Below are 24,930 nucleotides of genomic sequence, written 5' to 3' on the forward strand. Positions count from 1 at the left end.
AAAGAGGATGCTATCATGCTTTTTATTTGTATTTGTGTAAGCCTAACAAGAGACAAAATTCAAAGTTACAATGGTTGTTGCGTCTTCTCTACCGTTGTAGAGGTGTCTAGAACACACCATAAAATTGAAGACTACAGTTCCTACTACCATCAACAAATAAATGCTACTTTTTGTATAAGCCTGGCAAATTCAATATTGATCCTAACCCTTGTTTTTCTCTAATGAAAATTGAAGACTCAATTCCTTCCATCTGTTACTCTGTGATCGACACCACTTGATTCTCTCTCAATCCGGATGATGTCTTTTCTCCTTCTGCCTGCTTTTTCCATCTTCTTCTTCCTTCTCTTTTCAGCTTTAGGGTCTTCTGCAATGGTTGGCATATCTAGAAATCAAGCCAAAATTCAAAGTAAAAACATGAGCAAGCCATTCTTAGATAAAGCAAAAATATTTCAGATATTTAAATATTAGTCGGTATTAAAATAACAGTTACTATATAATGATAAAGATATATTTAAAATCACTATTATATAATTAGGTTATTCGCAATGATTATAGTAATACTGTTATTATTGCAATCGTTATAAATACAAAACGCAACCGTAATCTTAATTTAAATCTTTGTTTCTAATGGCTTACCAGGTAACCCTTGTCCTTAGCATCCGTCAATCTCATCATCATCATTTCCTGCAGCTGGTATTTTCCTTTGGACTCCGATTCAAGTACCGTTCTCTCCTTTTTTATGAAAAGTTTTGACTTTGCATTAGCAAATATCAACGCGGCATTCATCTGCTTGTTGATCATCCGTGCTGCGTAGTAAGGGATCCTGACACGTTTCGTATGCTCAGATTTCATTCGAGTGTTGATGAACATTAAGCAGTCCATCAAGCTCTCTTTGCCCAATCCTTTCATGTCATATGCTTGTGACCTTCTCCATAAACTTTTTCTGTGAGGACTCACAGTACCTGATAAGCATAGAGCTCTAGTCGTGTCACTAATGGCAGCTGCTGGGGTTTTCAGTAGCAGATGACATTGTGCTCTGTTGCTGTAAAGAACAATCATCTCTCTCCCCCATGTTTAAAGGACACAATTCCAAGGCCTTTGAATATATGTCACAAGCTTGGGAAATTATCACAATCTTAATATACAGTTAAAAAAATATTATTAATTTTTATTATTATTTAAATAATAAAATCGATAAAAAATTACTAAAAATATTATTATTTCTACCAATTTTATTATTGTTAGATATTTTACCGATTTTATTATTATTGATCACTTTATCAGAAATATTAAAAGATATTAATATTTTATGTATAAATAATAATATTTTAAATAATTTTTACTAATTTTATTATTTAAATAATAATAAAATCGATAAAACCTTTTATTAGTTGTATATTAAAGATGGGCAAAACTTTCGAGATAATGTTCAGAAAGAAATTAATTCACGAGCTAATGCACTCCCATGATTAATTGCTCAAATAGGGTGAAATTCACAGTGTTGGCCGTAGGTCGCCATGCACTCCGGGCGACCTACCCTTGCTCAAACAGAGAGAATGAACGTGAGAATGAACGTGTTGCATGGCATATGCACGTCCCAACACATAGGTCGCCATGCCCTCCGGGCGACCTTGTAGGTCGCCATGCCCTCTGGGCGACCTACCCTCGCTCGGCTTCCCTCGCATAGCTCGCTCGGTTACCCTCGAATGCCCTCGCATAGTTCGTTCGGATGACCTCGGTCGGATGGCCTCGGATGCCCAGCGTGTTGGGACGTGCATGGCACATGCAATCTCTTGTAGCTTGCCGGGAAGACATGGCGACCTAGTAGATCGCATGGAAGGCATAGCGACCTACGGCCAACACTGTGGATTTCACCTTATTTAAGCAATTAATCTTGGGAGTGCTTTATCTCGTGAATTAATTTTTTCCAAAATATTATCTCGAAAGTTTTGCCATTAAAGATGTGTAGAACTTCCAACCAAAAGCTCTCTCCATTTTCGCATACCAAAACTTCTGGTTGCCTTGTTTTTTCATCTCCCCCAATCAACACGTGTCTCTCTTCCACCTCTTGTTCAGACATAAGTTTGTCTCTTTTAATCTTCTCAACCTTCAATTCCCATAGCTCTTCCAATGCTTTCTCAGCTTCCTTGCCCTTCAGCTTCAAGAACCCACATTTGATTTTGCAGTAATCTTGCAACAAAGCTTGAGTTTATTGCTTTTCCAAGGCCTGTAAGTTCAGCTAAATCAACAAGAGACATTGCTGCAGTCTCAATAACTTGATATCTTGTCTGGGGGTCTTTGAGAAGAAAAAAAAGACAACCGATGGGCAAGTTTTGCCAATCATCTGAACATCTTGAAACATTGCAAATACTATCAAGCACTCTTCTTGACTTTGCTACATTTTCCCTCCCTGTTTTGTATGAACAAAAGGTTGTGAGTAATCCAATGCCTGCAGGAGATGTGAGATTGAGTAATCCACCCCACATTCCACACAAATTGTTTAGAAACTCTTTGTGCAGATCAGATCGAGTGATCTTTCTTTGCATGCAAAGCAATTCAAGAGATAAAGTGACCAATACTGAAGCTGACTGGCCATTCCTCAGCTTTTCTTAACTGCAACTGCAACCCTCCATGTCCCCTTGTGAGCAAATCACAATGATATTTGGGTCTCTTTAGCTTTAATTCCAACGAACTCCTCGTAAACAACTTCAAGGCAATTTCTAGCTATCTCCATACCACAGCTTATGACCTCCACTTAATGTACACCAACAGCTTCAAATGTGTTTTCATGGCTTGCTAAATGACCCAATGCTCGAACTGCAACTCTTTGCTCAGCCCAACTCATCTTGCCTCTCAAAAGCTCCATTAATGGCCAAATCACACCTGAGTGAACAGCTTTTTCTGCAAATTTGGGGTTGTCCATCGTATATGAACCGATGATATGAGCGGCATAGTAGGGGATATAGATGTTCTGACCTCTAAGAAGCCAGTTTTGATCAGAGATGCCCTATGGATAAGCTTGGCCATGCATTCAAATATACCAAGGGAAGGAAACTCTGGATCATCAGGTTGAGTCATGGAAATGTTCCACAGCCCGCTTAAGACCAACACATGTTCTTCATCGTCTCTGAGAGGCATCTCTTTGAAGCATTGCTCGAGCTTTGATCTTCTTTGAGACGGGTCCGGCTCGCTCATGGTGCAGAAGAAACAATTCGGCTTGCTGCATGGTGGCTCCGAGTGCATCATCTTTGGCTGCGCTGAATTCATGGAATCCAAATGAGTTTCAGGGTACAACAGATGGGGAAAAAAAGGCTGCTAATATATGGTACTTGTAGAGGGGCAGAGAACCTACAAAGAGAGGTTAACCAAAACTTTATCTATGCAATAGTACTAATTTGTCTGAATATTGAAGCTTAAAACAGCAAGTTTCATTGATTAAGACTCGTCTATTCATTAAATGATATGTATGGTTCGAGTTTTTATACCAGAAGAGAGAAGAAATGGTGTTTAAAAGGAAAATTAAAGAGAAAGATTCAGAGTTGTGGTAGGAACAAAAAGCTCATAGATTTTCACCTAAAATGGAGGTTGAAAATGATTCAATCAACAAAATAGACAATGGCCCACACACTCCTGGCTACCATCTGGATAATACAAACTCGTCATTGAAATGAAGCATTCAAATTTCCAACTGTTTAAATTGCTTTATTAAAAAGGTTCAGTTCCACAAGCATACAAGCTGAGTAATGATTTATACCTTTAATTCCCTTTAGAACAAAGTAATCAAATGTACTTTTCTTTTTAGTTTAATTTCCAACTCAAACAAATCAAAACAAGTGACAAAATCCTGCAAGTACAAATGGTAGGTGTGGTCTCAAAAAAATGCGGCTTCCTTATGCAACATGTTACTATAATATAATTGCAACTATGTATTGGAATGCATGATGTGATTAGCCCAAAGGAACAAATGTGTCAAGTATGATTAAGAATTATGATTAAGATTTGGGGAGTTCAGCTCATATCTTGACATGTGTTCGTGTTGAATAAAAAGATGCATGCTTAGCGTTGGTTTCTACGCGTGAAAGAGAGGAATTTCAGTGATGAAGCTTTGTTAAAACGATTTTTTTTCCTTCACTTGTTATACATGCACCACACGCCCTAAAACTAAGGATGATGAATTTACCATACCACTTGACCCTATCACACGAGGTCGGACCAAATTTCTTAAAGACAAGCTCAAATTGTTGTTCAAGCATTCATCCGTAAGGGTCTAATAGCAGCAGACTTACAACTACTTTTTGAAAGGGATCCAGTTGTTATCGGGTTGACATGTCTTATGGAGATACAACATTCTGTCTCTTATCTTTCCAATAGATCTTGAATCGCATTAATCGATATCGGGAACTCAAGATACATTCATTTTACTGAAAACAGCGCATGCAAAAATTCTTATACGAGATTAATACGTGATTATTGTAAATAATACAAATTTTCAATATTTATATTGATTATTTGTAATATAATTTAATATAGGATGATGCATTATCTTTTAGGATTAGAATTACTATTTTATTAGGAATTAAGGTTGAGTTAAAACATTATTTTTAGTTATTATTATTTTATTAGGAATTAGAGTTAAGACAAGTTTAGTTTGTTATTATTTTATTCGTTAGTTATTTAGGACCTTTAGAACTCACCCCTATATAAAGGAGGCTTCACTAAACTTTGTAAATCAGATTTCTTTGATTAATAATACACGAGAGTTCCTTTTTGCAAGTGTTGATTGCCTTGTGCCTTCGAAGCTTTTTATCATGGAGTTCTTTCAAGTTCTTGTGAGGGAGATTAATCTTCACACACCAATTTGCCTTTTCATCGTGACTAGGAGGGTTGGTTAGAGCCATTTATCGAGTTTTCCTTTTCATTGCGACTATGAGGGTTCGATATGACACTTATCCATCTATTTTCTACAAATCCATTCACACCATCAATCATCGTTACCTTCCACCTTCATAAGGGAGATCTTTTGATTTCTTTATTATCTTATTTTATTTTCAATTTCTTTATCTTTTGTTTATTTTGTTCTAATTTTATTACCTTGATTCTAGCACCTAAAAGAATCTTAGCTACCGCCACCACCTTCACCTATTCATCTCATTTGTTCTTCATCGAGTCTAAAGCTTTATAGGTTTGATTCTTCAACAAGAGCAACGTTCATTAATCCGCCACCACTTCCCTATCAATTGGTATCAGATTTGGGCTGATTCTTGGAAAAGAATCAAACAATCTTGCTTGTTCTTGCACACAAAACTGTTAAGGTACCCCAACGGAGCTAGTTCACCAAATTTTCTGTTGAAAACATTTTGATGTTTCGATATAACAAATTAAATTAAAAGAATTTTAATTTTGAAAAATATTTTTCTAAGCATATTCGATATATTAAATCGAATATCAAAATATTACTCAAAGTATTTCAAAGTTCATTTTAAATCCTTACTCAAGTGTAAAATTAAGTTTTAATCTTAAAATAATTTCAAAACGATTTTACAAAATATTTCGAACCATTTCAAAGCCAAAAATTCCAGATTGCTCAGAGGGAACCGATTCCCCCTGAATGGTTTAGCTCCAAGAATTCCAGTATGCTCGGAGGGAATCGATTCCCCCCACTGTTCAACGGTCGAAATATTTGAATTTTACACTTAGGGAACCGATTCCCCTTAAGGGGTACTGATTCCCCCCATGCTCCAAGCTATTTTATTAATTGATTTCACACTAAAATGACTATATTATCTTCACTAATCATCCCCAACGTTCAGAAGTGATTCAAGGTGTATTTAAGCAAGCTTAGAAGCCATTGATCAATAACAAGAAACATCAAGCAACTAGAATCAAGAGAGAATCAAAGAGAAAGCATCAAACCTCAAGTTTGAGCATTTCAAGCCTATTTTTCATTCAATATTCATTTTGCTTTCAAGAACACTTATTGTGCTCAATTGTATTCATTCTTGAGTGTTCTTTTCTTTGTTCTAGAATTGTGCAAACAATCTACCTTGTGAGGATTTCTTTGTAAGTTTGCAAATTTGTATTGTTCTCTTTGGGAGAGAGTGTTCTTAAGAATTTGGGGTATAATTCTTGAGGGTTTGTAAGGTTACTCTTTGTCCTCAAAAGAAAGACAAATTAGTAAATTTATGGAAAATCCTTAGTGTTGATAGATAAGGTAGTGGACGTAGACTTTGGTTGAGAAAGTCGAACCACTCTAAATCGCTGTGCAAATTTCTTTCAATTTTCTGCAAAAGCTTCCACCAAAATTTTAATTGCCAATTCACCCCCTCTTGGCCATATTCGTCAATCGATTAACTCAACAATTGGTATCAGAGCCTAACTCATTTGAAGGTTTAATCTCCTCTTGAGTCGATTCAGGAAGAGTTCCATCGATAATCAAAGTCATCAATGGCCTCTACTTCAAACTTCTACTCCGGTCTCGATTCGATGCCTGTCAACAAGCCTTATTTCTTTAATGGGGCTAACTATACCTATTAGAAAAATAGAATGATGTACTTCATTCAAGCAAGTGACATGGGAGAATGGAATGTCGTAGAAGAATGATACTTCAAGCCTCTCACTCATCCAAGATTATGGAGTGAAGGAGAGACAAAAATGTTCCAGCTCAACTCCAAAGCCATCCATATCATATTTTGTGCTCTTGGACTAGATGAATACGGAAGAGTTTCATCTTGTACAACCGCCAAAGAAATATGGGACAAACTTCAAGTCACTCATGAGGGTACCGATGAGGTAAAGAAATCTAAAATTAGTATTCTAACGCATAGCTATGAAAATTTCAGGATGAAACCAAATGAAGATATCAAAGCTATGACGGATAGATTCTCAACAATTGTCAATGGTCTCAAATCATATGGAGAGATCATTTCAAATGAAAAGCTTGTGAGGAAGTTAGTATACTCCCTCCCAAAATTATGGCAATCAAAGAAGACGGCAATCATCGAGTCTAAGGATCTAACGTCCTTAACTCTTGAAGAGCTAATCGGTTCACTCCTCACTCATGAAATGATGCTTGAAGATGAAGTGGACCTTGATAAGATTGAAGAGACACCAAAGGAGAAGGAGAAGAAGAAAAACATTGGAGTTGCTCTCAAATCCACAAAAGATGAGAGTGATTCGGATGAAGATGACGATGACAAGGAAATGACATTGTTTGCCAAACGGTTCATAAAAATGATGAGACCTTACCGAGGAAGAAAATTCAAAAGAAATGAAGGCCTAAAAAATGAACCAAAAGTGAATGACCCGATCATTTGCTATGAATGCAAAAAGTCGGGGCATGTCAAATATGATTGCCCACAATTGAAGAGAAAGGGTCAATCAAAGAATAAGCACAAGGCTCATGTGGCTACATGGAGCGATGAAGAAGGTTCCGATGAAGAGGAACAAGAAGTAGTAAACTTGTGCTTGATGGCATTCGGGGAAGATTCTAAGGTAACCTCTAACTCATCTGATTTTGATGATTTATCCTATGATGAGTTATTAGAGGAATACAATGGGTTGGCTTCGGATTATGAGAAATTATTTTTAAAATATAAAAATGATGTTTCAAAATTGAAAAATGATGTTTCAAAATTGAAAAATGAAAATAAACTCATATCCAAAACCAACAACGATCTTGAAAGTAAAATCAAATATTTGCAAATCAAACTAGAAGAGTTTGAAAAGAAAAATTTGGATTTGCAAAATTTACTTTCAAAGGTCAATGATGATCATCAAAAGAAAATTGATGATCTTAAAGCCTCTTTTGATAAAGTTGGAACAAAATGTTTTGAAAATGAAGAAAATTCAAAATCCAACTTTGTTAGAAAAAGTTTTAAAAACTACAATCATAGAGGTCCCCAAAGAACCTCTAATGGAAAAATTGTTAGAAGTATATGGGTTCCTAAAGAGCTCATTACTACTAAAGATAAGGATATCCTACACAAATGGATACCTAAGGGGACTAGGATTTTGGAAACTAATGAATATGGACCCAAAAGAATTTGGGTACCGAAAATTAGAAATTAATCTATGTTTGTAGGAAAATGAGCATTGCTACAAGGCACGGGAAACAAATCCAAATTCATGGTACCTTGATAGTGGATGCTCAAGACACATGACCGGAGACAAAAACCGGTTCATTGAGCTTAACGCCAAAAATAGAGGAGAATTGACTTTTGGTGATGATTCAAAAGGTCACATTAAAGGTATTGATACTATTGGTAATACCTCTTCCATACAAATTAAGAATGTTTTATATGTGAATGGATTAAAGCATAATCTATTGAGTATTAGTCAATTTTGTGATAAGGGATTCAATGTCATGTTTAATATTAATGGTTGTAAAGTCATTGACATTGCATCTAATCAGATTATGCTTGTTGGTCATAGAATATGAAACATATACATGGTGCATTTAGATTTTATTGATATGACTAATTTGTGCCTAGTTGCTAAGGATGAACATGATAGTTGGTTATGGCATAGGAGACTAGGGCATGCTAGTATGAGTGTTTTGCAACGGCTAATTCAAGGTGATTTAGTTCGAGGGTTGCCTAAGCTTAAATTTGATAATGATAAAATCTGTGATGCTTGTGCTAAAGGAAAAAAAATCGAGTTTCTTTTAAATCCATTAATGATGTATCAACTAGTAGAGTATTACAATTGATCCATATAGATCTTTTTGGGCCAACTAGGACTACTAGCTTGGGTGGAAAACAATATGCATTTGTCTTGGTATATGACTATTCTAGATATACTTGGGTTCTATTCTTAAGTACTAAAGATGAAGCATTAGAAAAATTCATCACGTTTTCAAAAGTAATCCAAAACGATAAATGTTACTCTATAACTAGTGTTAGGAGTGATCATGGCACTGAATTTGAAAATCTTGGATTTACTGAGTTTTGTAATTCTAATGGTATTAGTCACAATTTTTCAGCACCTAGAACCCCTCAACAAAATGGAGTTGTTGAGAGGAATAATCGAACTTTAGAAGAAATGGCTAGAACCATGCTTTGTGAAAATAATTTGCCAAAATATTTTTGGGCGGAAGCCGCAAATATCGCTTGTTATGTTGTAAATCTAGTAATGATTAGGCCAATTTTAAAGAAAACTCCATATGAAATTTTCAAAAATAAAAAGCCTAACATTAGCTATTTTCATCCTTTTGGATATAAATGTTTTGTTTTAAATAACGGTAAAGAAAACCTTTGCAAATTTGATGCTAAAAGTGATGAAGTAATTTTTTTGGGTTATTCCTTAAATTCTAAAGCTTATCGAGTATTTAATAAAAGAACTTTAGTTGTAGAAGAGTCTATACATGTTGTTTTCGAATATAATCCCCTTCCGAGGAAGGATTCTTGTGTGAATGATGATGTAGGTATTATAAATACAAATGAAGTTAGACATGACGTTGAAGAACCATCATCAAAGGAAGAAACAAAAGATGAGGTAACTCATGATCCTCTTGAGAATCCAACCATTGAAGAAAGGGAAGTATCTTATCCAAGAGAGTACAACTATGTCAAGGATGGTGAGATTATAGGTGATCCATCCAAATGGGTAACAACTCGATCTTCTCTTAGAAATATTTGTAATTATGTTGAATTTATTTCATGCATAGAGCCTAATAATATTAAATAAGCATTAAAAGATAAACATTGTATTATGGCTATGCAAGAAGAATTAAATCAATTTGAGAGAAGTAAAGTATGGACATTAGTTGAAAGGCCTAGTAATAAATCTACTGTAGGTACTAGATGGGTATTTAGGAATAAGCTTGATGAGAGTAGTAATATAGTGAGAAACAAGGCTAGACTTGTTGCTCAAGGGTATACTCAAGAAGAGGGCATAGACTATGATGAAAAATACGCTCACGTAGCTAGGATGGAAGCAATTAGAATGTTATTAGCATTTGCATGTTTTCATGAATTTAAATTATATCAAATGGATGTTAAAAGTGCATTTTTAAATGGTTTTATAAAGGAAGAAGTGTATGTGGAACAACCTCCATGTTTTGAAGATTCAAAATTTCCGGATCATGTTCTTAAATTGACAAAAGCGTTTTATGGTTTAAAACAAGCTCCTAGAGCTTGGTATGAAAGATTGTCAAACTTTTTAATTGAAAAGGGTTTTTCAAAAGGGAAGGTTGACACTACATTGTTTTTAAAGCATAAAGGTAAAGATTTATTAGTAGTTCAAATTTATGTTGATGATATAATATTTGGTTCTACTAATGATGTTATTTGCCAATAATTTTCTAAGCTAATGCAAAGCGAGTTTGAGATGAGCATGATGGGGGAGCTCTCATTTTTCTTGGGACTCCAAATAAAGCAAAGAAAAGTTGGAATCTTCATCAATCAAGCTAAGTACGTCAAAGATATGCTCAAGAAGTTTGGACTGGAAAATGGCAAACCTCATGACACTCCAATGAGCTCTTCAACAAAGCTTAACTTAGATGAAGGAGGTAAATGTGTAGATGTTAAATTATATAGGTCAATGATTGGTTCTTTGCTTTATCTAACTGCAAGTAGACCGGATATTATGTTTAGTGTTTGCTTATGTGCTATATTTCAATCATGTCCTAAGGAATCACATTTACTAGCTGTTAAGAGAATCTTTAGATACCTTAAGGACACTTCTAGTTTAGGACTTTGGTATCCTAGAGACTCTAGCTTTAGCTTGCATGCCTTTTCTGATGCGGATTATGGATGATGCAAATTAGATAGGAAAAGTACCTCAGGTACTTGCCAATTCCTTGGAAATATGTTGATTTCTTGGTTTTCAAAGAAATAAAATTGTGTTGCATTATCTACCACTGAAGTCGAATACATTTTAGCTGGTAGTTGTTGTGCACAAGTTTTATGGATGAAACAACAACTTTTTGATTATGGAATTAAAGTAGGTACCATTCCTATCAAGTGTGACAATACTAGTGCTATTTGTCTCACTAAAAATCCCATCCAACTTTCTAGAACTAAGCACTTTGAAATAAGACATCACTTCATTAGAGACCATGTCACTAAGGAAGATGTAGTTCTAGAATTTGTTGATACTTTGCACCAATTAGCGGATATCTTTACAAAACCTTTAGACAATGAAAGATTTTGGACACATAGGAGAGAATTAGGTTTGACCAACCTATCTTCACTTAGTGTTTAAAATAATTTTAGGACTTTTAAGACTAAATGAAAAATACTTAGAATAGTAATTTTTGATTGCATTCATTGCTATTAGTTAGGGGGAGTTTATGATTCTTGATGAAAATTAACTTTATGTTCAAATATAGTTTAAAGATTAATTTGGTTGTTTGAACGTGATTAATTTTTAATATATGAGTTGTCAATACCACTAGAGAAAATTAATTTAGTATTTTGTGTGTTTAAAATCGAATTTTAGCATTTTGGTGCAGAGGGAATCGATACCCCCTGGGGTTCTGGATTTTAACACGGGCAGAACACCCAAAAATCCTAAACCTTCTTCTTCTTCCTTGCCACTGTTTCCCCTCTCTACTCTCCCTATCTCCATTCTTACCTCAAATCTATGTTTTTAATCGGAATTCTCTTCAAATATTATCTTCTAAACCTGCTAGCATCATTAAAATCGTGCAAACAACATCAAAATCCACTCAATCTCATCTTTCAAGGTAAATTTTTCTAAACTCTCTATTTTTCATTGATTTTGAACATAGGACTAGTTTTAATTAGTTTTAGATAGAAATAGTGATCGGGCATTGATTGTTTAGTGATTAGAAACTAGATATTATAACTAATTTCATCAAAAACACAAGAATTTTTCCAAAAATTTTGAAATTTTCAAAATAAAAAAAAAATTTTGTTTTTCAAATTATTGTGTTTTAATTGAATTATGTTGTTGTTATGAAAACTATACATATATTGTTTTTCAAAATATTATTTTTCAATAGTTTTCAAAAACTTTGCCCATTAGGATTAGTTTAGAGAACCTTAAAATATTGAGGACTCAATTGAGTTTTGGGATTGATTGAATTGCATACATGTGTTTTCTAAATTACAGGTTATCCATTCTATTCTGACTTCCTAAACCATGTTCAATCCTAAACGTGCTAGGTCATCATCTAGTCGCTCACACCGTCAACCAAATCCACCTCCAAATCCTCCTCCTATTCCTAAAATTCCAATTCCTAATCCTAATCCTATTGATCCTAATATGACTATCCAAAACTCGTGCTTCAATCATCCTGGTCCTAAAAATCATCATTTTTTGTATTATCAATATTTTGACTCTTACAAAATTAGAGAAGAACGTATCACTTCTCGTCAAGCTATGTTAGATATCGATTTTAGATATCTTCCTCTTTTACAAGAGTGGAAATTTGATAAACTTTGTGACCTTGAACCTATAGTTTACCATCAACTTGTTCGCATCTTTTATTCTAATGCCGTTTGTGTCAAAAACCGAGCTCAAACTGAAACCATTGAAGTTCGTTCCTACCTCCTAGGACAATTCTTACATATTAACTCGGCTTACATAGCCAAAGTATTAGGATTAGATAATGATGGTATATCAAATGAAAAATAGGTTTTAGGTTCTCGTTATAAAAGAAGAGATAGTGCGAGTGTCTTAGACCTTCATGATCGTTTTCTTCATCTAATGATTTCTTGGTGGTTTTGACCATCCGGAGGTCGTTACTCTACTCTTCGTGCTTTAGATCTTTGGTGGTTACATTGTTTCCATAACAATATTAAAATAAACCTACCTCAAATTATTTTTGCTGAAATCGTTGAAACCGTAAATCTTGTTCCTAACAAGAAACTCTGTTCATCTCTAGTTTACGGTTGCATTCTGAGTAATCTTTTTTCTAAATTCGGGCTTAGAGTAGGTCTAGATGTCGTCTTTCCTTTAAAGAAACAAATTAATCTTCTTTCCTTAACGAGAGCGGGATAGATAAAGGATAAGGAAACTGGTGAATGGGTTCGATCTTCTGAAAATACTCCGGGAGCTAGTTCTTCACGAGCTCCACCAGAAGCTGACGACGATCTCGAGCTTGAACAATTAATACAAGACATCGATGAAGCCGAAGATGAGCATGAGCAGCCTGAGGAGCAGCCCGAGGAGCAAGCACAACAAATGAATCAAATGCCTTCATATTTTCAATTTTTTATGGAGACATTCAATTTCCGATATGCTACCATAGATTCGCGCTTTACTTCTATAGAGTCTCATTTATCCACAATGGGAGCTCAACAATTGGAAATTCTTCAGGAGATGCGTGCAAACAATGAAGCAACAAATGCTCGTATTAATGAACTCACGCATGAGATGGCCGCTATGCGAGCTCGTTTTCCTCCTCCCGATCCTCCTACGGATGCTTGATTCTGTGTTGCTTTAGTACTTTGAACTTAAAGCTTATTGTTTGAACATTTTGAATGTTTTTGGATCGTTTTCTTTTTGTTGTTGGATATTTGAACTTATTTGTTGGATTATATATGTTTGAACTTATATATTTGGTGTGGTTAAATTTCTTCATTCTTGCATCATTTACATCATGTTAGATATATGACCAATTTTGCCATGTCACATTGTTTATGAATATTGATTATGAAACTAATGGCTAACGTTTCTCTTGATTATGATCTTAGCAGCTTAAACTATATATAATCAATTGGCTATATGATTTCAAAACCTTGTTTAAATTCTTTTACAAATCTTTTTGATTTAACAAAAAGGGGGAGAAATGTTATTCAATTAAAAAGGGAGTTTTTGAAGAGGAGTAGTGTTAAAGTAAGGGGAGTAGTATTTTCAAAATCAAAATTCATTTTGAAATAAGAAAATCTTAAAATGTTTTGTTATATCAAAAAGGGGGAGAGTGTTTAAAACATTTTGATGTTTCGATATAACAAATTAAATTAAAAGAATTTTAATTTTGAAAAAGATTTTTTCTAAGCATATTCGATATATTAAATCGAATATTAAAATATTACTCAAATTATTTCAAAGTTCATTTTAAATCCTTACTCAAGTGTAAAATTAAGTTTTGATCTTAAAATAATTTCAAAACGATTTTACAAAATATTTCGAACCATTTCAAAGCCAAAAATTCTAGATTGCTCAGAGGGAACCGATTCCCCCCCAAGGGGGTACCGATTCCCCCTGAATGGTTTGACTCCGAGAATTCCAGTATGCTCGGAGGGAACCGATTCCCCCCAGAGGGTACCGATTCCCCCCACTGTTCAACGGTCGAAATATTTGAATTTTACACTTAGGGAACCGATTCCCTTTAAGGGGTATCGATTCCCCCCATGCTCCAAGCTGTTTTATTAATTGATTTCACACTAAAACGACTATATTATCTTCACTAATCATCCCAAACGTTCATAAGTGATTCAAGGTGTATTTAAGCAAGCTTAGAAGCCATTGATCAATAATAAGAAACATCAAGCAACTAGAATCAAGAGAGAATCAAAGAGAAAGTATCAAACCTCAAGTTTGAGCATTTCAAGCCTATTTTTCATTCAATATTCATTTTGCTTTCAAGAACACTTATTGTGCTCAATTGTATTCATTCTTGAGTGTTCTTTTTTTTGTTCTAGAATTGTGCAAACAATCTACCTTGTGAGGATTTCCTTGTAAGTTTGCAAATTTGTATTGTTCTCTTTGGGAGAGAGTGTTCTCAAGAATTTGGGGTATAATTCTTGAGGGTTTGTAAGGTTACTCTTTGTCCTCAAAAGAAAGATTAGTGAATTTGTGGAAAATCCTTAGTGTGGATAGCTAAGATAGTGGTCGTAGACTTTGGTTGAGAAAGTCGAACCACTCTAAATCGCTGTGCAAATTTCTTTCAATTTTCTGCAAAAGCTTCCACCAAAATTTTAATTTCCAATTCACCCCCTCTTGGCCATATTCGTCAATCGATTAACTCAACAAATTCATCGTTTCAGGTTCTTTTTATTTAATTTTAATTTAGATTCAAATCCTTCTTGTTAGTTTTTTGTTTTTCAAAAAAAAAGGGAAAAAGCCAAAATTTCAAAAAAAAAAATGGAAACAAAGGAATTTAGGGTTGAGTTTCTCCAGATCTCATATTCATCATAAGATTAATCTCCAGTCCAAAATTCACCCTAATCTAAGTTCATTAGAGCCTTCAAATACATCATTCAAGTTTCATCGGTAGATTCAATCTAGAATCTTGTTGAATTTCTTGAAAATTCTACAGGAGAAATTTCTTGGTGAAAATTTTCAGATTGAAACTTCATATATTTAATATCATTAAAAAATAAGAATTTTTTTAGATCAAGAACACCTTCGAACAAAGCGATCAAGAAAAATAGATTGTTTGAGGACTCACCGTTCAACAGAGTCTACTGGATACTACTGAAGGTATTTGGTTCTGAAATTTTACAGGTGGTTTCTTGACGCATCAAAAGATATTCAAGAATTTTTCTAAAATTTTTGGACACCAGTAACCCCCTCAAAAACATTGCTCAAGTTTATCCAACGTTTTCTAGGTTTCTAAGTTGGTTCTTTTTTTTCTTTGACTCTTAGTACTTTAGGTTCTTTTGTTTTTCCTTTTTTTTTTCTTTTGCATTATCTAACACATTATATTTCTTGTGTTAGTAGGACTAAAGAGTTTGCATACTTCTTCCTTCATTGCATTCTTGTTCTCTTGGAGTCTAACCCTTGTTTGGCCTCTTAGAACTTTTAGGTTTTCTTATCGCCTTTGCTAGTAATCAAACTCCGATACGAACTGTGGAAGACTACTTGATAAAGGAGTTTTAAAGAGTACAAGATCGGCATACTTGCCTCTCGCTATGTTACTTTCTTGGAGTGACTTGTGAGGTTTCTTGCTTTGTTGAATTTACTTTCTTTTATTTTTATTCTACTTTAAAATCTTCTTTTGAGTGTTATAATTGTAGGATGGGCGACAATAACAATGAGACACTTATGGCTATCTTAGCCGCACTTGAATGACTCACAACTCAATTTGATCAACTTAACAATTCCTTGAGAGAACGACAAGAACTATAAATTGATCTACCAAACCAGAATCCAAGGCCAAACAATGTTGAACTTTTGGCCCCCATGCGAGCACAACCACATTTTCAAACACCCGAACTCTTTGCAAACCAAAGTTCACGATCCCGTCTTTTAAAGGAGACTATGATCCGAACAAGTACATCGATTGGGAAGGAAAAATTGATCTCATTTTCGCATACCATGACTACCCCCAAGATGAACAAGTTCCCCTCATCACCTTGGAATTCGAAGGATATGCTCACACTTGGTGGATGCAAACAAGGAAAAAGATCGACAACTTCCAAATTCAACTAATCACTTCTTGGACCGAACTCAAACACGCCATGAGGAACCAATTCCTACCAACACATTATACACGAGAAGTTAAACAATGACTACACCGACTTCGACAAGGTAGAAGTTCAGTTGAAGATTATTATAAGAAGATGCAGTCCTTACTCAATAGGGCTAACATAACCGAAGAGGAAGAGGACACCATGTCAAGATTCGTCGTCTGCTTAAACTCAAACATCACTAATCTTCTTGATCTTTATGGATACGAAAACCTTGAAGATACACTAAAGAAAGCAATGACAATCGAAGCAAAAATCCAAAGGAGATTCCGATTCAGAGAGCATTACCAAGGTACTTCATTCTCTTACCAAGGTAATCCTTCAAATCATTCTTCATCTTTTACTCCATCTTCTCAAAAAAAGTCGAGAGATGACAAACCCGACAAGGAGAAACAACGACCAGCAAAGAATGAGACACTTTCAGCCCCTAAAGACGACACCCGAGCAAGAGACATCAAGTGTTTTAAATGCTTAGGAAGAGGTCATATCAGCCGTAATTGTCCAAAAACAAGGACCCTAACCATACTAGGTGATGGATCTTACAATTCTGACTCCGATGACGACATCCCCGACATTCCAGCACATGCCGAAGTCAAAGAAGATAGTGATGACTATGGAAGAGATGAGTATAATGGCTTACAATGGCTTAATGAGAGTGACGAGATGAAGGTGGTTAAACAATGTCTCGTTAATATCAAGATGGGAAAGTATTGTGACGACGTATGGTGTGATGTAATTTCGATACAAGCATCCCACATCCTCCTAGGACGTCCTTGGCAATACGACAACGACGTCACATATTATGGCCGAAAGAACACTTACACAATTCCAATAAAAGGTAAACCGTTACGACTTAACCCTCTACCCCCAAAGAGATTCTCATAGATCAACAACGAATTATCAAGGAGATAGGGAACTTGAAACAAAAGGCAAAAGAGGTCACAACCGATAAAAGCCAAACAAATGACCCACGGGTGGTGAGTGACCCTCAATGTGAAAATAAAAGACTGTCTCAAAACATTTATGTGAGTGCAAAAGACATGAGAGAGATCCTTTTTCAAAATAAGCCGTGCATTCTAGTTTGTTTCAAGGACTCCATTTTATCAACTATCACTAACATCACAGATTTGCCTAGTGTATTTTCTTCTCTATTGCAGGATTTTCGAGATGTCTTAAGCAACCCACCGGATGGTTTACCACCTACAAGAGGAATCGAGCATCAAATCGACTTCATCCCTGGATCGACCATATCAAACCGCCCCGCTTACCGATGCAATCCTGAGGAAACGAATGAATTGGAACGACAAATAGATTCATTGTTACAAAAAATGACACATCCATGAGAGTCTTAATCCTTGTGCGGCTCCCGCATAAATTAATAAATTAAAAAAAACATATTTTCTTATTATTTTCATTTGATCATATTTAGGGTTCAGTCAGCAAATAAATTAATTTTTTTTAATAATTTAGTAGATCTATATAAATAACTCAAATAAATTTCCCAGCATATGATTCCAAGAAAAACAAAACTACAATTTCAAAATTCAAAGTCTTCACAAAGAACACGAGATTTCAACTGTAAACAATTTTATAAAGAACAATTTTTTTAACAATATCAAACAACTGGGAAGAAGGATCTGTGGTAATGAAACGAGCATATCAAATTTCCCAACCAAAACATGAAATTCCCCAATAGAGTTTGTTCTTCTTTATGCCCAGCTTTAATTGCGTCGGAGGACGTTGAGGAAGATGGAAATTTAGTGAAATGAACAGATGAGATTAAATTAATATAATATTTAGCTTTTTTAAAAAATAAATAGTGGTTGTAGTTTTATGCTTAAAAAGTTTAAAAAATACGAACAAGATTTACAATTATATTTGTAAATTAAACATATAAAAAATATTAACCACTTGAGATTATACAAAGATTATACGAGAAAAATGTAAAAAATTCAACTAAAAACTCGAACAAAATATATATAAACAATATAATTATTTAACAAATAAATCATAAAAAAATCAAATTAGTGAAAGATGACAAACAAAAATTATGAGTCACAAACGACGTGAAATTCAATCTGAAAATTTAAATTCAATGAGATTAAAAGGTTATTTTATTGAATTAAATTAAAAGATTAATATATAATCAGAATCTTAATTTATGACAAATGATACAATTACCTCGAACAAAAATTATCCGGGAAAGGAGAATCAGTGGGTTTGTGTACATGTAGTATCATGTTAAACGATACAAAACAACTTTTGAACGGGACCCACAAATTTTGCGAGAGACATTCTAATAATTTCATCCATCTAAAATATTCCAACCATTGGTACAATCATTTCCGCTGGGCCGATACGTGGCATTGCTGTATTGGTATGTCACTTTCCGCAACTTGACCCCACCGCACCACATTCCAGCTGTCTCATCTGTCAATTTCCAGCCCACACTAAATTAAAAAAGAAAAAGAAACAACCAAACTACATATTTGATATCAAAATTAACCTCCAAATGATTATTTTTGTGTTTAAAGTATTTTTGATCCTAATATTTTATTTAGGATAAAAAACTTTTAATATTTCATAAAATAATCAAAGTTAGTCAAATAATTCAAGCTGGAAAAAAATAAAAAATAATGAGGTGTTTGAGAATTATTTTTTCGATCGAATCCATTTACTACAATATAAGAGTGCACAAAAAATATGAATATCCGATTTTGCACAAAAAATATTCGAAATCAGATTTAGGAAAAATCGTTTTTTAAACAGGATTGAATATTTTAAAATCGGATAATATAACCGGTTTGAGAAAAAATTAGACGACCGATTTTTTTACCGGTTAAAAAATCGGTCTGAGTTTAAAAAACTAGCAGTTAATATAGCTGTTGGAGGGTTTTGTGACCATTTTTTCTATTAAAAAATACCATTTTACCACCCTAAACATGTATAAATAGGTTGGGATATATTTGGTTGATTACAACTTTCTCAAATCTTATTACACAACACCTAAACATCTCGCAAATCTTATTTTGTAATTTTTTGTTCATCATGGCTACAAGTAACACGGCTGAATCTTCCGTCGGGAGAAACCTTGAAGTCGAGAGTGATCGAACACACTCGAAACAAAGATATTTGGGATCACTACGATTTATGTGAGATGTCAAATGGCTCGAGGAGGGTGCGTTGTAAACTTTGTCTAAAGTTGCTTGCACCGGAAGGAAACACAACGTTGAAGAACCATTTGACAAAATCATGCAAGACACTTCGCTCAAGATCAGATCCGAGTCAATCGAATCTTACACCGCAAGGTGGTGTTTTTGTTTACGACAACGAAAAATTACGAGAAGCGTTTACAAAGTTCGTGATTACAAAAGCATTGTCGTTCGACCACTTTGATGATGAAGATTTCACGACAACAATTCAACTAATGCAACCACGTTATACTCAAGTAAGTCGTAATACGCTTAGAATAGATGCTATAAAAATGTGGCGTACGGCGAGGGAAAAAATGATTTTAAGATTCCAAGAACACTGTTATGGTGTGTCGCTTACATGTGACGTTTGGAGTTCCCCTCAGAATACCGGAAATTCTTTTTTAGCCGTTACGACACATTGGTTAGATCAAAATAATTGACAAATGATGAAAATAACAATCGCATTTGAATTATTCGGTGAGCCACATACCGATGCTAATTTATTTACACTTTTAAAAAGGGTAATTTGTCTTTATAAATTAGAAAATAAAGTTTTTTCTATATCCTTTGATAATGCATCGAATAATACAAAGCGGTTCCAAGATTAAAAATATTACTTTCACCGATTTTAGACGGTGCATGTTTTCATACCCGTTGCGTTGCACACATAATTAATTTATCAGTGCAAGTCGGTTTGGAGTTTATTGAGCCAATTAGATTAAAATTTAAAGCAATGATAAAATCGGTTCTATGTAAGAACAACAAAAGACTAAATTATTATAAACGATTTTGTAAGTCGGTTAATAAAAAAGCTTTGGGTCCTAATTTGGATTGTCCAACTCGTTGGAACTCAACTTGGATGATGATGCATACCGCCTTAAGGCAAAGGGAATCATTGCAAACATTTCACGATCGGCTTTTCGAGAGGGGTCATGTCTCAAACATTTATCCAGATTCGAGTTGGGAAACTATAGCCAAAATAACTGATTTGCTTGGAGTTTTTAAAAATGCAACAACTTTTTTTATTCGGTGTTTATTATCATACTAGCTCGTTGGTTATTAATCAAATATTTTTGTTGGCTACCCGACTAAATGACTTTGAATTTGAAACCGAAGTTTTTCAAGAAATTGACTTTGTAACGAAGGAAAAACTTTTAAAATATTTTAAGGAGATTCCCCCCATTTTTACTTGTGTCGCCGCTTTAAACCCAACGTTAAATGTTGGCGGGATTGAAACACTAATTGAACAAATTGCGTTTGCTTTTAATCTAACTGATGATGAACCCAGCTTTGTCCAAAACCAAATAAATTATTTTAACAAATATTTTTGAGACATGTTTGCAATTTATTTAACTAAATACGGATCAAGTAGTGTAATAATGATCAAATGAGAAAGAATGTGGAATCATCTAGTAGACGTCCAAGTAACATAAATTTGTCACTTTTTAACACTCTTGTAAATTCTCAATCCAATCGATCACGTACTACCACCCCAAGTAGCGAGTTGAGAAATTACATGTCATGCGTTTTTCTATAAAAAATGGCATTTGAAGAGTTTGAAAGTTTGAATAGTTTGGCTTGGTGGAAAGAAAAGGAAGCATAATTTTCGATTCTAGCCGCCATGACCCGTGATTTACTAACCGTCCAAGCTTCTACGGTAGCTTCGGAATCTGCTTTTTCTGTTAGTGGCAGGGTTATATCGCAACGGAGATCAAGACTAAGTCCCGAGTCGGTGGAAGTATGCATTTGTTTGAAGGATTATTTGAATGGAGGGGCTCGGAAGCAACATATCACCACCCTAGAAGATGCAATCAATGCCGATTTGGAAGCAAACTTACACATTGAAGAAGTCGAACTTGAAATACACCTCCAAACAAAGAAGGCGAAGATGATGAAGAAGAGATGCGATAAAGTTTATTTTTAAACTTTATTTCAATTATCGTAAACTTTGTTTTAATTATCGAACTTGGAAGTTTTTAAGTATTTGAATTTATCGAACTTGAAAGTATTTAAGTATTTCAATTATCGTAAACTTTGTTGTAATTGATAACGATGTAATTTTAATAATATTAAAATTAGTTTTTTTATATCCAATTTTTTTAAAAAACCGGTTTTTTTTCAAACCGAAACCGGTTACACCATCCGGCCCTTCAAACCGGTTAGGATCCGAACCGAATTTTTTATAAATCGGTTTTTTGGCTAGGTGAAAAAACCGGATCGGTTTTTATCCGATCCGGATCGAATTTAAATTCGAATTTGTGCATGTCTAACAGTACACCTGGAACTCGTCGATAAGTTTTGTACAATTTTTTAAAAATTCATTAACATATTTTATTTTTTAATATATTTTATAGAACTCGTGACAAATTTAAGGTGTATTATAGCAAATCACCTAGATCTTAAAATAATTCTCAAACACCCTCGTTTAAAAAAAAATCCCCTACAATATTCCAAAATTTCATACTTAAAAAGTCTCTACTTCAAAACGTTAATTGTGGGTTAGCTGAAAATTTTCATTTATAGAAAGATTTTTTAATCAAAGAATCAAATATTAAAAGTCAAAATAGTAACTATCAGGGGTTAATGGTATTATGAGTATTTAACCACCTAATTATTCTTGATGTTATGTTTTAATCATTAATTTTTTTAAAAAAAAATCATCACTAAAATTACGTTTTGATCTATTTTAATCATTCGATGTTAAAAGATAAACAAAATTATTTATTTATTGATGTGATATTTTTTATTTTTTCAATAAAGATGTGATTATCGTACAATAACATATCATCATTATTTTTTAAATGACAAGAAATTAATATAGAATAAAATATGAGTTTAATGATAATTTTTTAAAAAATAATTAAATAATTAAAATAAAGTTATAAAAATAATTAAATGATTAAATATATAATTTATTCAAAGAGAAAAACCGAATTCCCTGAACGCTCAAATTATTAAGAGTTCAATTGGACAGTAATTAGTTATCTGGCAGCAAATCACGTGCACTAATTTAGGAATCCCTCATCGAGATGGTCATATCCAGACTGTGTTCACTGTTCCTTTGTTGTAATACTTGATGCCTGTGGGCCATTCAATAGAGATCATCCAACCGCTATTCCTTTCTAATGTGGTAGTGGGGGCCTTAAAATGTACGGTTCAGATCTTTTTAAACCTATCCATTACTTTACTCATCATGGCTCCTTTTCGTTTATTTATATAATTATATTCACTAGCCCATTATTTTCTGTGACCACATCAAGCCCCCGTCTCAAACAAATAAACATCACTTTTTATTTTGAGGGGGAATAATATGGATCGTAGAAGCGTGTTTGCGGTCGCTTTGATCTGCATTGTGGTGGCTGGTGTCGGTGGTCAATCTCCGACCGCCGCTCCCATTAAAGCACCATCAGGAGCGACTACGCCTGCTGCTGCAGCACCCGCTACGGCTCCTGTTAGTAAATCTAAGTCACCAGCTCCGACCGCTGCTCCAACTTCTTCTCCACCAACTTCCTCACCACCTACTTCGTCACCACCGGCTGCTGCTCCCTCGAAGTCTGGAGCGGTTCCAGCTCCCTCAAAATCTGCTCCGGCTGTTAGTCCTGTGAGTTCTCCTCCAGCCAAGTCGCCTCCCGCTGCTGCACCGACAACCCCACCAGAGAGCTCAGCCTCTCCTCCGGCTCCTGTTGCGGCTCCAACTGCTGCCGATGTTCCTGCACCGGCTCCAAGCAAGAGCAAGAAGAAGCCAAAGAAACACGGTGCTCCCGCTCCTTCACCTGATTTGCTCGGACCTCCGGCTCCACCAACCGGTGCTCCAGGACCTAGCCTCGGTGCGTCCTCTCCCGGACCTTCTCTCGCCGCCGATGAGGTACATTCTGATCTGTTTTCTCACACTCAATCAGATTTACTTAAAATGTACAATAAAAAACAATGCTCTTCCAGATCTGAAAATGTAGAGTAGTTAGACGGCGGAAGTAACTAAACTTGACTTCATATGTAGATTTCTGAAAATGCAATTTAGAATGATCGTGGATTTTAAAGCGAGAATCGATTTCGCTGAAGCGCGTATTAGTGACGGCTGTGACGCGCCTTTGAGGAAGGGGTAGCTAGTTCTGTTAGCTTTTGAGATAGAGACTAACAGATCTCGAGGCGATCTACAGTAATACTCGAAATAATCACTACATATATTTTTTTTTGACAAAAATGATTAAACATTTATAATTGATTATATATACTACGAATTTATTTTTTAAAATTACAATAATTTAATGCATCATATATATATATATATATATAATTAAATCAATTGTTTATGATTACACGACATCAAATTGAATATCGATTTCTGGTTACAATAATTACAAGTCTACAGCCAATCATGCATTTATTTATTTGTTACTATATGGTAATTAGTTTCATTGAATTGAATAACGTTGTATTTTAAAAACAATGCAGAGTGGAGCGGGGAGAATGAAGAGCTTGCAGAAGATAATTGGAGGTTTGGCATTAGGATGGCCAGCCATTGCGTTGATCTTCTAGAGAAGCGATATTTGGATTCAGTTTTATTTAAAATAATTTTTTTATTTCACTGTGTAATACATTTGATATTATGGTATATTTATTTTACTCCATTTTGTTACCTTATAAATACTTGCCTTAGTGGTGTGGTTTTTACTTTTTATATTACCTTGATTACAACGGTTTGCCTTGTAATTCATGGGGGATACTAAGTTTGAGGTGGGCCATTATTTTTTGCTACTTTTTTCCCTTCTGGTTTCCACATATATTCTTTCCTTGGTTTCGCTTCCCATTCATCAACTTTTGGGGATTGCATTTGGTTTAATATATATATATATATATATATATATATATATATATATATATCTTAGTACTAATATTGTTTTTCATTGGTATTGATATTGTACATTCAGAATTGATATTGTTTTTATAGTATTGATACTCATTTAAATGATTACTGATACTAAGGGTTAGGCGTGCTTTATAACTCTAAAAAACTCCCAAATTTCTTCATTTGTTTCAAACCCTAAACAGCCGTTTGAAAAACCTCTCGTCCATTTCTTAAATCGCAATCACTTTTTGTCGTTTTTGATCGATTTTGGATCAATTCTCATGCTTGTTGCCTGCATTTCATCAAAATCGAGCTACATTCCCCATTTACTTCTCAAATCATGATTCAATTTAATTTTTTTAAAACCCTTATTTATTTTTCTTTTGAATTTAGGCTTCAACTTGTTACTTTATGTTAAATTAGTGAGTGACCCTTGTTTATACAATATTTTCGCACCATTATCTGCCGATTTTCATTACAAATTTACAATTATTTTAAAAAAATCAAA

At 34.4% G+C, this 24,930-nt stretch overlaps 2 protein-coding genes and 1 pseudogene across 2 annotated transcripts; 1 reads left to right on the plus strand and 2 right to left on the minus strand.

Moving 5' to 3' along the window:
• Positions 1-249: 249 nt before the first annotated feature.
• On the minus strand, positions 250-1,059 carry LOC120177399. The gene is made up of 2 exons (XM_039183585.1): positions 637-1,059; positions 250-382 (listed from the first exon to the last, which is right to left on the minus strand). The coding sequence occupies exons 1-2, from the start codon at positions 1,057-1,059 to the stop codon at positions 254-256; spliced, it is 552 nt and encodes a 183-aa protein (XP_039039516.1). The 3' UTR covers positions 250-253.
• Positions 1,060-1,935: 876 nt separating this feature from the next.
• On the minus strand, positions 1,936-3,249 carry LOC120177506 (annotated as a pseudogene).
• Positions 3,250-22,795: 19,546 nt separating this feature from the next.
• Positions 22,796-24,271, plus strand: LOC120166752 (lysine-rich arabinogalactan protein 18-like). The gene is made up of 2 exons (XM_039175988.1): positions 22,796-23,441; positions 24,029-24,271. Exons 1-2 carry the CDS (start codon positions 22,887-22,889, stop codon positions 24,110-24,112), a joined length of 639 nt encoding a protein of 212 aa, XP_039031919.1. The 5' UTR covers positions 22,796-22,886; the 3' UTR covers positions 24,113-24,271.
• Positions 24,272-24,930: the final 659 nt, after the last annotated feature.

Source organism: Hibiscus syriacus, unplaced genomic scaffold (assembly GCF_006381635.1).
Source record: "Hibiscus syriacus cultivar Baekdansim isolate YM2019G1 unplaced genomic scaffold, ASM638163v2 tig00000329_pilon, whole genome shotgun sequence".
Taxonomy (NCBI): Eukaryota; Viridiplantae; Streptophyta; class Magnoliopsida; order Malvales; family Malvaceae; genus Hibiscus; species Hibiscus syriacus.

Excerpts from the sequence above, each read along its gene's own strand:
- LOC120166752 (XM_039175988.1), top strand. The coding sequence starts at position 22,887 with ATGGATCGTAGAAGCGTGTTTGCGGTCGCTTTGATCTGCATTGTGGTG. Across the intron at positions 23,442-24,028 it reads CTTCTCTCGCCGCCGATGAG|AGTGGAGCGGGGAGAATGAA; the intron begins GTACATTCTGAT and ends AAAACAATGCAG.
- LOC120177399 (XM_039183585.1), bottom strand. The coding sequence starts at position 1,059 with ATGATTGTTCTTTACAGCAACAGAGCACAATGTCATCTGCTACTGAAA. Across the intron at positions 383-636 it reads CTAAGGACAAGGGTTACCTG|ATATGCCAACCATTGCAGAA; the intron begins GTAAGCCATTAG and ends CTTGATTTCTAG.